The 14,616-nt window shown below is 36.2% G+C and overlaps 1 protein-coding gene across 1 annotated transcript; it reads left to right on the plus strand.

Moving 5' to 3' along the window:
• Positions 1–272: 272 nt before the first annotated feature.
• LOC144834826 (stromelysin-1-like) lies at positions 273–14,234 on the plus strand. Its single transcript, XM_078689781.1, has 9 exons — positions 273–519; positions 8,731–8,848; positions 9,314–9,522; positions 10,032–10,251; positions 10,566–10,724; positions 11,189–11,356; positions 12,035–12,189; positions 12,702–12,852; positions 13,382–14,234. The coding sequence occupies exons 1-9, from the start codon at positions 403–405 to the stop codon at positions 13,756–13,758; spliced, it is 1,674 nt and encodes a 557-aa protein (XP_078545907.1). The 5' UTR covers positions 273–402; the 3' UTR covers positions 13,759–14,234.
• The last annotated feature ends 382 nt before the right edge of the window (positions 14,235–14,616 follow it).

Consider the following 14,616-nt stretch of genomic DNA (forward strand, 5'->3'; position numbering starts at 1 on the left):
CTACGTCGTTTGCCTTGTGTTTTTAAAGCTACGCTCACACTGAGCCCGGATTCCGGTCCAGTGGCCGGTGAGACACAGGCTTTGCGTGTGAACACGCTCGTCATCGGGTGCTTCGAGTGTCTTCGTTGTGTGACAATCTACAGCGCCCTCTGGTAGAAAAGATAACTATTGTATAATACTATAATACATAGTACAGTACACTGTTTATAGATTGGTTCATACTTGAGCGACTACGATGAAAAGAATGAATTAAAAGAGAGTTTATAATTCAACACAGGGCTGTGAGTGAGTCAAAACAAACGAAACGTGAATGTCAGAGTGTTTAATTGTATAGGCCTAGTCATCCAACCAAGGATCATACCAAGCGCTACTGCTGTTTATCTATTCCAGCCTTTTATAAAAATGTTAAGGAAATTATACACTGTCTGCAGTAGTTGCCATTATGTATATATATTGAGTGCGTTTTCAGTACTTACAGTTGTAGAAGGAGCACCAGTTACTAACGCGGGAGAGGCGGCGGTAAGTGGTCACCATTTTTGCCCCTGCCATGACAAAAGGAAGAAATGGCACTTGTTGATGGGAAAATAAGTTCCATTTCTTCCTTTCATGCAGAGCATCTTTTTTAGTGTTTTTTCCTCAGAAGTTGCAATGTAGGCCTACTTTCTTTAAATTAGGCCTATGGAAAGTATTTGATCTTTAAACTAATGTATTGCAGGATGCTTACTTTATTCATATAGGGGGTACGGTCTATATATATTTTAAAAAGTAATTTACTTCCTTTTGTCATCACGGGCTGGCAGCATCATTGTTTTGTTGGTCGTTTACCCGAGGGGTTTATTTTTCAAGTTTGGTCTATGTCTACAGGTTCACTATACCCTTCTTTTGCTAAGAGAAGATTAAAATCCTAATACATAATTTATTCGAAATAGGTTCAGTTATCGATTACGCAATTTACAGTTTTCATTAAAAAAAAAAAGAGATCGTCGAATAACGATAGGGGAATGACATTTGCATCTGAAGATGAATTGTTGTATAAACTGTGGTGAACATTACATTGTAATGCTGTATTTTATATTCCTTATATTTTAGTAATGTATATATAAAAAGGTTTGCAAAGCACTTGGTGAATTAAATGTACATTCTATGGTATTATATCAAACATACATTTTATTTACAAGTCCTATTGACCGGAATGTGTTTGACTTCGTATGCCTTCCATACCTATCAAAGCACGGTATAACCCGGGAAGAGTGTTCAATCTTCCTTGGTAGAACAGATGAACAGGCCTATCTTAATTTTAGATACAGAATCTTCAAATCAAGATTATAAACAAAAGTGCTGATTATAATAGTTAATTTGCCACAATTTATTTGAAAATGTTATCACGAAAGTTTGTTTTTTTTCTCCTCAAGTGATTTAGATACTTTCATGAACATTGGAAATAAATAAATTATCGTTCTCCTCTTTAGCAATGCTATCTGATTGAATGCATCACTAAATAAACATTCCTTATGGGTCAAAACACAAGTTAAATACGAGTAAAACAATTTAAACACTATTTTGCCATCACTAAATAATTATTACTCCATTTATTAATTTCTCCATGCAACACGGAAGTTATATTGCCCAACATTATTCAAATTACTTAGTATGTTGTTACTATCTGCAAAAGTCCCGTTAACGAATTGAAAGGATTTGTTTAGTTGGATACAATGGTCTGCAGGTGAATCGTTAGTAATAGTGTTGGCATGCTGCCGGTATTGTTCGATTGTACTCTGACAATTATTGTTCACAGATAGATTACCAGGTGAAAATTGTTCCACTATTGTAAAATGATACTGTTAAATTATTACTGTTGCCATTTCAAATTCAATTGATGTAAGTCAGTTGTCGTATTCACCAATCGCACTTAAGTGAAGTGAGTAAATAAATAAAATATAAATAAATTAAATATATATGCAAATTCAACTGCTTTAAGTCAGTTGTCGTATTCGCCAATCATACTTAAGTAAATAAATAAATAGGATTTCCATTAAATGTATGCAAATTCAAATGCTTTAAGTCAGTGGTCATATTCACCAATCACACTTAAGTGAGATATTTCACTTAAGTAAATAAGTATTTAAGAATTTCCATTAAATATTTATATTCATTTAGATAGGAAACTTTTTCTTTTGAGAGAAGTACTGTCACATGACCTCTTACTTGACCAATCAATAAAAGTGATGCTTCGTGATGTTGAAACTTGAATTAAACTCAAATGTTCAAAATGTTGAAAGGAGGACAAAAGGTGCAAATCGAATCCTTATCACTTTTGTTTGATACAATAATAAATACAATCTATTCTAACGTCATCTACAACAATCGATCTGTGCCGATATTTCAATCGGAACAATATGTGCATTGTATTCAAAATTAAGATGACCAAAATTGTCTAATTTTTATTTAACTTTCCTTAGTCTTTCTAGTGTATTTTACATTCATTTTCTACTATCACAAAAGAGGTTTTCAAATCTTGAAAAGAAGATATTTGGATGGTGTTTGGAACTGTACTCCATGGGAACTGTTATTGAGTCTAGGTAGCCACACAAAGTCCCATGTGTAGCCACAAAGTCCCACGCGTAGCCACACAGTCACACGCGCGTAGCCACGAAGTCCCACGCGTAGCCAGACAGTCACACGCGCGTAGCCATACAGTCCCACGCGCGTATCCACGAAGTCCCACGCGTAGTCATAAAGCTGGAGTGGAGAAAGTTGTAGCTGTACTCTCTGTAAACACACAACCAGCAGATAAAAATGAAATCTGAATATCTGTGTTCCCTAGAAATTACATGATCAATTCAGATTTAAAAAAAAATACATTTAATCCTTAGGACCGCTCTAAAAAATTTCAATAAACAACAAACCGGATAAATCAACAAATTCACGATTGAGAATCAGCCACTGAAATAATCAATGAAGGCCTAATGTGTTTGTTGTGGCCAAGTTGGATCATGGAGGATAAACTAGTCTAATTCCTGCATACTTTATGTATAATGTGCTCTGTGCTCAATAGATTATTACAGTACTGCTTTCGTATGTATTTATTGACCTGCAAACACTTGTTTTATTGGCTGTTAGTGAATTTTATTCGCGCGCGCGTGATTAATCAGTGAGGGTGGAGTAAAGAAATTGATACGTTGAAAATCGATTTTTGATGTCAATAAAAACATAGACTTACTGATCGCAGCATGCTGTATGCATATGCATGGCGTCGCAGCTTCACTTACTAAGTGTTAGTCATATGACAATACAAATGGAAATCTATTTTAATAAACATCAGTGTGTTTTATAACAATGTTTCATGCAAGGTTAAAAGTCAAACTAAAACGAAAGCACAAAATGCAACCAGTTGAATAGAACTCTCAGTTTACCAATTTTAATTCTTGTTTTATAGTATTTTCTTTTCGTTATTCTTTATGACAAGGACGCTATTCCAATTTTGAGGTGATCCAAAAATATAATCAGATACCGTATCTATATTTTGTTTGTGTTGGTGCTACTACAATATCGTTATTTCCTTCATTTCTTTTACTAAAGTCTAAATGCATCAAGTAGAACTGCTTTATTATTTTCTAGACTTTTTGTGGAGGTCATGTTTATCTATAATTATGGATTTAGACTATTCAATTTGTTACGTCATCGGATTTATTTTAGGCATTTTGTTTCGTTTTCAAAACAGCAGTGTGAACACTTCGCATTGTGTTTTATCAACAAAGCTATGTTTGACAATTCTTTTAAAAATGCCATTTTTCCAATGCTGATGTTTTTAAAGTATAGGCCTAAAGATCAAAATATGTGTGAAAAGGTAAAGAAACGTTACTAAAAAATAGAAAATGTACTTTTATATTCGGAATAAATGTCTGTAACTTCTACGTGCTACGAGACCTTATGTACTTTACTGGTGTCAAATATGAACTTTGCTGTTTAAACATCCACCAGCCTCTTTTCCATTGACGTTAACATTTTTATAAAGTATGTAAACATAAGAGATCATCATGCGATATCACTTTCTGACATCGATATGCCTACAGAAATATTTCGTACACTTTGAAATGTATATTCCAATGAATTAAAAACGTCGAATTATTGGACGTTAAGCTGGTGGTGTTAGGCGATAATAGAGGACCATATAGTAACCTATGTACACATAAACAATGCAGTCACCAATCAGTATTTTAAATTCAGTGCTTTTTATTATAGATTTATTTATAGGACTGGTTCTAATTAGAGAAGGAAAATAATGTCCATAATAATAATGTTGATATTTACAACAATTGACAGAGTGTTAACTGTACTATTCGATACATTAACACAGTTGATTGATTTCAGATACCAATTGTTAGAATTCGATACCAGCGTATTTATCTGGACTTATGTATAGCTGCATGTACTTTATATGTTTACGTTAACTAATTTTAGCAACTCGTGAGTTAAAAATAACAGATATTAAATCGTTGATATTAAACTATATTAAATTAACTGACAACATAAACAAAATGGATTGTACGTAAGTAAATTAACATGAAAGGTATAACATAATTAAATGTGATGGCATCGAGATTAGTGTAGCAGTACGTGACGAGAGTTTTATTACATATTGTCTATTTGACCGTTAAAAGTGACAATAGCAGAAACTGCCTGTCACTGGCAGCGTATTGGTTATTGATGTATATACTTGCTTAGTTTTACAAGTTGAAGCAAATAATCAGCTTAACACTATTGAATAAATAGATATATGTCAGACAACAGACAATGGGACCCTGTCACGTGTTATACGCAGATCACTTAGGATTAGGGATTCCAGTACAGAACATTGTTAAAAGTGTTACTACTCTGGTATTGATCTAGGCCTATGGAACCTATCCACATCCACCGTGGAAGGCCAGTACTGAAAATAGCATTTAGACCATGGTTAGATATCAGGCTTGGTTGCCACTTGGACGCAACGAGCGACGTAGGTGCACCGCAAGTAATTTGACCAATCACAACGCGTGTGTCATCCGAACCGTCGTTTGTTATTGGTCAACTCACCTGCGTTGCGTCCAGTTCGGAACCAAGTTAGGATAAGCATATATGATATAACCAACGGTGAACGCATGAATTAAAAAAAAGTTTTACATGCGTCGTTATTTCACAGTTACTAGTTCATGAAAATGAATTTATCATAAACAATTATATTTAACAAAAGAGTTGAAATAACGGTCTTCTACATTATTTACGTGCCTCTCCTAATGAAACTCTGTTTGTGTTTAAAATATCAATGGGGAGAGAGAATGTGGAAAGGAAAGGCGATGTGGTTCTCTTTGTTTTGGAGATCATCCAGCATTCATCACGTAGCACAACCAATAAGACATTATCCAGAGGTTTTGTGCCAGACGCTTTCTGACAAGAAGAGAAAGATGAGAATGCCAATCAATATCATCAACAAAATGCTGTCTCGGGAAAAAAATCAAGTGCTGGCCTGGGAAAAAGTCAATTGATGGCCTGGGAAAAAGTCAAGTGATGGCCTGGGAAAAATTCAAGTGCTGGCCTGGGAAAAAGTCAAGTGATGGCCTGGGAAAAAGTCAAGTGCTGGCCTGGGAAAATGTCAAGTGCTAGCCTGGGAAAACGTTACAAATGACTAAAGGAAGCCGAGAAAGGAGCAGTGTTGGTTGATGAATACGAAACAAATCTTGATTGTATCTTTCCGTTTTCATGGCAATTTAATACCCTAGGCAGGGGCCACTACCACTGCAAAAAAAGTAAAAACACTGCAAACAATAAAATTCCGTTATTCAAGAAAGAAGAAGAACAACAGCTACACAAGATAAAGTTATACGACATACCGTAATCCAGATTGAAATGGTTCCGATACAAATATGGTTTTTGTACGGTATTATTGAGAATTAGTGGCACACACAAAGATTCTGAATTGATATTACAAACGCGGTACGGCACGATTAAATTAGATTAAAGGGGCGCCGATTAGTTCGATAACCACAAATTATGAGATTTACACAACTTACAATATACCTAACAGATTTTACAAAATACAAATCAGATAAAAAGAAACCCGACTAAAATGACAACACACATGCATATAATGGACAGTGTATAATATTTTAAAGGAAATTTGCCTTCATAGAAATTAACAACGGCTTTCACACGAATCTATCTATTGGCGGGTCTGGTCAAAGGGTACCAATAGTGTCACTATTGTGTACCTCTGTGTATATGACGCGGCTGATCAAAGAAACCGCACGTTACGTGTGAATTAAATTAGGTGACTTTATACTTGGTAGATTTTTTCTTTTATATAGAAACTCCCTCTTAATAATTTAGACAGATTTGTCTGCTACTTGGAGACGAACAATATGGACGCCTACTACATGTCTTACAAGCATGCTTACGCTATGTACCGTATTATAACTCTAAAAAAAATAAATATAAAATATCAGAAATTATAATGTTTTACTTAAATATAAATATGAAAGAAATAAATGTTTATTTGAATTGAATGTCTACATTATCAAACTAGTGTGCACAGATGGTAGTGGTATGACTGAACATGTGACGTCATCATGTCCATATATGGGCACATCACGTTTTTTTGTCACATAAAGTTTGATAGTGTGGACAGAGCTTTAGTCTAGGTTCTAGACTATGTTTCTCTCTAATTGTATTAGTAAAAAGATAAATATTTTGGCATATATATATTTTCATAGGTATAATACTTGAGCTCAGAAACTCGTAGTATTTTCCAAAAAAAAAATGAAACGCCGGAAACCAACCTTTTAACTCTTTTGTTATGTTATTATACCGGTATATTGCCCACTGATTTTTATCACGGGAAAACCACATTGGTAATTTTGTATATTATATATAAATACTCTTTATGGTCACACCTTGTGATTGTGAAGTTTTATTAGTTAAATTATTTTAATCTGAAAGTATTACAGAAAGTTTGACGTCATGAGATGAGACAATAGCGTTCTCATAACTTACACTGACAATCATATTCTTCTTCTTATCGTTATGTTTGTTATCTAATCAGTAAGCTAATCGTCTTTTTATGATGAGATAAAAGATATCACAATCATCAATGTAATCATTTTTAATCTACAGGCCTACTATGTTCAATCATGGGAGAGAAAATGCATGCATTAGCCATTTTAGCCTAGAGTAGTATAGTTTTATTTCCTGCACGATAAGAATCAAACTATTAGGAAACAAACAAAGTAATTATTTGTGTTTACGTCGACAAAATGTTACGCATGGTGATTTATTATGTCATGGGAATTCGATATTTTTGTACAACTCAAGATTGACAAAACATTGTTTTTCACGCTCGAGCGATCGGTACACAAGAGTACAATTTAACCTTAGCTAATGCTTGGTTCCCACTAGGACGCAACGTAAGGACCGGGATTTGACCAATCACAAGCGATGGATTATTCAAACTGTCGCTTGTCATTGGTCAACTCGCTTGCGTTGCGTCCTAAAGCTTAAAACAAAAGGAGCTAGCAGTGCGCCCTCTATATCGTCACGCAAAATTGCACAACGGAATATTAAGGACGCCTTATTTCAAAAGGCTCTCTAAACGTTTTATTTTCTAAATGAACTTTAATAAGCAACAAAGTCACCTTGGTCATAAAAATTCAGTTCAGTAAACAAACATAAATTGTAATGTTTGTTCTTTTTCACCGCAAGATGGTAGTAGGCATTAATAACGCCTTGGAATACTGAAATCTAGGTTCAATTTGCAATGCTCACGGGCATTATCAAAATTACAAAACATTTATTTGATGTATTGTTTTGTTTACGTCAAATACTGGTACCGCCCATACCGTTATTTTTTTTATTCAAACGCTGTGATGCATTAAAATCTTGCATAGTATTCGTTCAATGCTATTCTATAAATTGAATTTTACAATGTTTACATCAAATAAAACTGTCGCGTGATGTTAAAGTTTGAAATCCTGTTGCCATTTAACCACTATATTATTTGGTCGAGCAATTCAGTGTAGTTTCTGTGTACGTAGCCCAGGGTACATCGCTGTAGGGTCGAGCGTTTTTTTGTAGTTCTACAGTCAGTATCATGTTGTGCGCCCGCGCGTGCGTGTGATCTGCGTCACTCCACGTACATCGAGCGTACTTAGCGCATATTACTTGACCGTATTTCTAATCAAAGTTTGCTAAGAAGAATTTTCCCGGCGGAATACCGAATAAATAACTTGTTATTGAAAACATCATATAGCGGCGCCAGTTTTGTCGTCGGTAAACGAGTCAAAAAGTTGTACAAATTATATGCCGACAGCGTGACAATGCTTTATTTTGCGATTCGTATTTGTCTTTGTTATTCTCAGTGCAATTATTTACAGTACATTAACAATGCGTATTTCCGGAGTGCGATGGCATGCAATGTCCATCAGAAATAGGTCGGTGGTCACACTGAAGGGAGCTTTGCGATGACCTATGACCTGCGGATATTGTGACGTTGTTCGTCACCTGGATCTAGAATCGGCCACCAAAACTGTGTCGAGTGGGTAAGAATGCCCAATCAATGTCTCCCCTCATCGTTGTGAATATTAAAAAACTATGGCAAATGGAAATGTAGAGTTAGTACGCATGCGCACACCTGTACGCAACTCTGGTCTGTATGTTATCTCCATGATGTTCACACATTGTTTGCTTGTTTAATTTTTTCAGGAGCATTTAATACAGTACGAATACTTAGAAGAACCTGATCCAGGGGCAAACACTGACATCAGTGCTTTCGTTGAAGCTCTTAAGAAATACCAAGCGACCGGAAATATACCTCAGACAGGTACGGAATACTTGGAAAACGACGACATAATAATACATGGACTTTCGACTAGAAACGAAATATTAAGTAAACTGTTATATAGCAATAGAAACAACAGTGTTAGCTAACTGTATTGCTGATTTCAGTGACAATAGTTTGTGGTGGTCACGCTTAACGACGTTATTAAAGCAAGGGAGTGTCCGGCCCACCGGTCATCGGCGAACCATATTGATTTTTTAATTTTTTATTATGTACATATTGTATTTCCAATTGTTTTTGTTCATGAATGTTGTCTGGTATGTGTCTACTGTACATAAATGGTATCCAAACTAACAAGCACCCGCTTCTTTTGGTACTATTGAACACTGGAATTATGAATGAATATTTTAAAACAAGTCTTTGCGCTGCTGCCGAGTGATTGAACAATGGGGGAGGGCTTTCAGTTTTACGAATATTTTATTACAATTATTATTACAATTATTACAGGCGAGCTTGATGACCCCACCCTAACTTTGATGAACACACCAAGATGCGGCCTATCAGATAAAACAGACACTTCGTCCAGTGGTAGATCAAAGCGGTATTCGCTGCATAGCACCAAGTGGGACCGCAAACATTTAACGTGGAATATTTTACGATACACCCTCAAAGTAACGCCTTCACAACTTGATGACGCAATTGAGACTGCATTAAAGGTAAACCGGAATACGATGAACAACCTAATGAAGAATTTAAAGATGAATGGCATGATGATGACGAGGATGAAGTTGATGATTACGATAGATAATAATAATAATTTAATGATATTGATGTCGATGATGATGACGATGATGATGGCGATGAAGATGATGACGAAGATGATGGCGATGATGATGGCGATGATGATGGTGACGGTGTATTGATGACGATGACAATGACGACGATGATGGTGACGGTGTATTGATGACGACGATGATGGTGACAGTGTATTGATGATGATAAAGACGACGACGATAATGATGATTATGATGATATTGATGATGGGCGTGACGATTGGTATTGAAGGTGATAGTGTTTAACCAGATCCTGGTGGATGTCACGTGACCTCTTGACTCATACCAGACAAATCCAATTCTATAAAATATAGATATGCCATACATGTTTATACTTTTTTAATGTATGTTTCTATATAATTCTACTAAAATATAATCTGTTCCTTTCACAGTATTGGTCGGACGTATCAGGGCTTACGTTTGAACGCAAATATATCGAAGACCCTGATATCATAGTCTTGTTTGCTGAGCCTTATGATGATCACGGTGACGGGATAGTCTTCCAAGGCAAAGGCCAAGTCCTGGCACATGCTTTCTACCCGGGTAGTGGCATCTGGTCCGGTGATGCGCACTTTGATAACAGTGAAACGTGGACGGTGGGGATAACAACTGGTGAGTTTATTGACGACTTAACTACGTCATGTTAATTCATTATGCGCATGCGGTGAAGCTTCCTTGCACTACACTTCCATGACAGTTGCTTACTTCGCCTCTACAAAGCTCTCTAGGTTCAGGCGATTGACGACATGAACTAACCTGTGTCGTGTCTGCGTAGTCGGTCGTCGCAACCCGCATCAAAGCAATTCGCATTCGGTGTAACAATGGCGACGATGACGTTAACAACGGCGACGATGACGTTGACAAAGACGACGTCAACATAGTTGCGTTACCCCGTTAAAACAGAATATAATTTTTATTTTTCCAAGGGACAAATATTGTATCGGTTGCCACACATGAATTTGGACACAGCATTGGCTTAGCACATAGTAACGAGTACAACTCAATAATGTGGCCGTGGAATAAGGCATATAATGCACATCTAGAACTAGATCAAGACGACATAGATGGAGTCCAAGAACTCTATGGTAACAGATAGATTTAACTGGTTATCTTTCTGCCAAGAAATTAACTTGTAGGAACAAAAGTGTTTTAGAAAATAATTTGAATTCGTGGTAGCAGCCGTTCGTTGTTTACTACAGTACCGTAAGCTTAGAACAAATCATAGGCTATTAATAAGTACTTCTAATAGATTTACTCATTCTGTAGACCTACTGGTAAAATAAGCAAGTGATTCATAGAATGTTGAAAGCTTAGGATCAAAGGTCACAACATTCATCCGACTGGTTTTATGTTCTATAGAACATAGTATCTCTAGATCTTTTTCCCCATATCATTGTTTTTTATTCTTGGTCTGTATATAATGTGTCCAGTATAATAGGCAAATGTCGTGATACAGCATCTCATGTGTGTCACATTGTCACATATGGAGATAAAGTATTGAGAATTATTCCACATTGTATATTTAACTAATTCATGACAATTATTGCAGGAGCACCAACTATTTGGTATCCACCTACTGATTCGTATCAACCAACTGAACGTACAAAGAAGCTGACAGAAGCACCAACAGTCACAAAGCCTTTCATACCCAGTAATTGCCAAGTGGAATTCGACACAATAACAGTCGGAGCTGACGGAGGAACTTACATATTCAAAGGTATTTGTTTTAAAAATAAAGTCAAAAGACATCCCTTTCAAGGGACACAAATATTCAGTGGAAACTTTCCGTGAAACCAACAAGGGACAATATATGTTTTAACATTGCGGCCAACACTACCTCTGTTCGTATCGTACGACGAGTCGTCTCGTCGGGAGAAAATTAAACATGTTCTCGTGACGAGCTAAAAACTACGCCCGACGCTATGACAAGATGACCCGTCTCGTCAGGATTCAACTCAAACAGCACCGACGAGTCAAGACGTTTTGTCGGGCCTCGTTGTACGACGCAGTCTGAGTTGACCTTTAGGAATATAGGAAACTTAATAGGCGTTCTAGAGATAGATGACAAAAACCTCTCTTCAGTCATGCTACAGGCAGTGTAGATAACCTAATTGAGACCGTAGTGCAGGAGATAGCCGACTCTCAGTACTGTATCTAAATTTGTCCAGCAACATGTCTTTCACATGTAACGCTGGTCCTAAACTCTGGCCCTTTTTGACGGATTTGTCTATAACACTGGACAAACACTATCACAATATGATAGTGTTTGTCCTGATTCACATTATGGATCTAAAGCACTGAGAATCTGGCACACAGCAGACCCATAGTGTGAATCAGTGCTTATCTGTCTTTTTCAATCTCTGTAATGAAGCTTTTTGTCCACACTTTATTTTAGGTAGATATTACTGGCAAATGGTTGATCGTAAGGTATACATCCCTAAGCTAATTGATAGCACGTGGCCTCATCTTGCGGCAAATCTAGATGCCGCTGTAACGGTTAAAAACAGTTACATCTGGAAGGATCGTGTGGCCAAGACTTACTTTTTTAAGGTATTTTGTATTTCAGTTTTAAGAATAAGATGGTGAATTTTTAAAATTTAAGATTTAACTGTGTATGCACCACATACCGTATGCATAAATAAATCTAGGGTCAGTGGAGCAGTAGCCTACAATAATGAAGTTTGTTCCTATAAATGGAAACTATAATATACTGATACACACTAAAGTTCAATTTACACGGCGGTAACGGCAAGCGGAAAACCGCGTAGCTTGTCTCACATACAATCTATCGGCTTTCCGCTCAACCGCCCGTCCTCTCCGCGTCTTGTGTAATATTATAAAATTCTTTTTTTTCTGCTTACTGTTAGTCTGTGTCGGAGTCTGTGTAAATTTAGGCCTAAGCCTAATCCACAAAACGAAATTATATGGCTTTAATCATTATGTTGACTGGCTATTCACAGTTAGGATGTTGAAAGATTAGGCTACGAAATTTCAGACGATAGACAAGTATGAAAAATGAATTTAATTTACCACGATTTTATAAATTTTCAATATTTTTGCAGGGTCGGCAGGTCTATCGGTATACATTGTACAATCTTGATTTGGGATTTCCACGTGATATAAGTACAGAGTTCAGTGGTTTTCCACACGATGTAGCTAAATTGGATGCGGTGGTCGAGGGTATTGGAAATGGGCAGACTTATTTCTTTACAGGTAGGCCTCCTATATCGGAGTTTCATTTGGTTTCTACAGGCCTACAGTACTAGGCCTAGTTAGGCTATAGATATACAAGAAAGTATACTATCGTGACATTCCATACGACCGGTTTTCGCGCGTAAAACATCGGGACCGCCGCCTTTACTGGTCTCTTCCGATTGGTTGGAACTTCTTTGATTTGACCTATCACAAGCAACGACTCTTATCGAATGCTTTTTTAGTGGAAGAGTCATCGCCCGTGTTAGTTTAAACAACTTGTTTCAACCTTTTATGGATATCAATAAATATAATAATACATTTAAAGAAGTAATATTATATAATACATTTAACGTAGTATTAAATACACAGTTTCTACTTATTCAAGTTTTATACTTATTTTCTAAGTATTTTAAATGTATTTTATATCCTATCTTGCCAATTAGGAAGACCATTTCCAAATACTGTATATTCTATTTTTGATGAATACTAAGTTGATCTATGTCTATATGTTTACTAAACAAACCATACATAATTCATATATTTTCAGGTGATAGATTCTATATCTACGATTATTCTGAACGAATATCCGGGCCATTCTCAATAGGATCATTTAAAGGTATACCGCCATCCATCGTGGCAGGCGTGCAGTGGACAGATAACTACCTCTACTTTTTCTCAAGTTACGGCTGGTATTATCAATTTAGTCCGTGGAACTTTAACGTAAATTACGGATATCCTAGGCTAACAGTCCAGGATTGGTTTGGATGTGGTTTAGGAATCCAAGCGGGCGAGACGCAACCAACAACGGTAGCAATACCAAACAACAACCTAGCAATTGATAATTCAAGTCCAAGAAATACTATACATTTTTTAACACTTTTTATATCGTTTTTGTTATTTATAATAATCAATTATACTCACTAGTGAATTAAGGTCATCTCATAGCATATTTTAAATATTGAAAGATTTGGTGGTTGTTCATTAAATCAAAAAATATTATTCGATAAACCACATGGTGTATTGGGTACCCGGTTAGGTCAAGACACAACTTTGTGCTGATTACTAGCTGCATTATGGGAGTATGTTTCCATACGTGTTCGAAAAAAAAATGACCAGGGTAATAATGTGAAGCACTTAGAAGCATTGTGCAATAAGCGCTGTATAAAGCAACAAAAAAATGTGACATGCCCATATATGGACATGACATGACATGACTACCATATTTGGGCACAGAGACAAAGCTTAAGAACGAATATTATTATTATAAATGGACCACTGCCTCACGTGGGATCATCGTTTCTGTACGGCGTTACCAAAGATTATCCCACCAGAACAAACTGTGAATGTTTGTGTGTAGCGCAGTGGTTGTTTGTGCATCGAGCCATAGACTTGTCTATAATCTGAGTATAATAGGAAAAAAAATAAACGCATAGGGCCTATTGTGATATTTTTTGTAATGTAAACGGGTATATTAGTCTTTCTTATCTATATGACCTATGACCTATATTTAGGCATAGACAATAAATTAGCATATTTTAATTGTAAAACGCAAGGCGATATAAAAAAATACTGCGGGCGGTATATTGGTCAGTCGCCTAGTTTGTATTGTTATATAAGATATTAGGTTTCTTTGTCACTGTGAGCTTGGCGAAATAATTTCTTCATGTTTAAGTTGTGAGCAATAAAAGTTGCCTCACATTTGAAACATTTTCCATCAAAATTACGACAGAGATCAAGAAAAACGGAGAACAAACCGAAGTCATGAATTGTGTCGCTGTGACC

Source organism: Antedon bifida, chromosome 2, assembly GCF_963402885.1.
Source record: "Antedon bifida chromosome 2, ecAntBifi1.1, whole genome shotgun sequence".
Lineage (NCBI taxonomy): Eukaryota > Metazoa > Echinodermata > Crinoidea > Comatulida > Antedonidae > Antedon > Antedon bifida.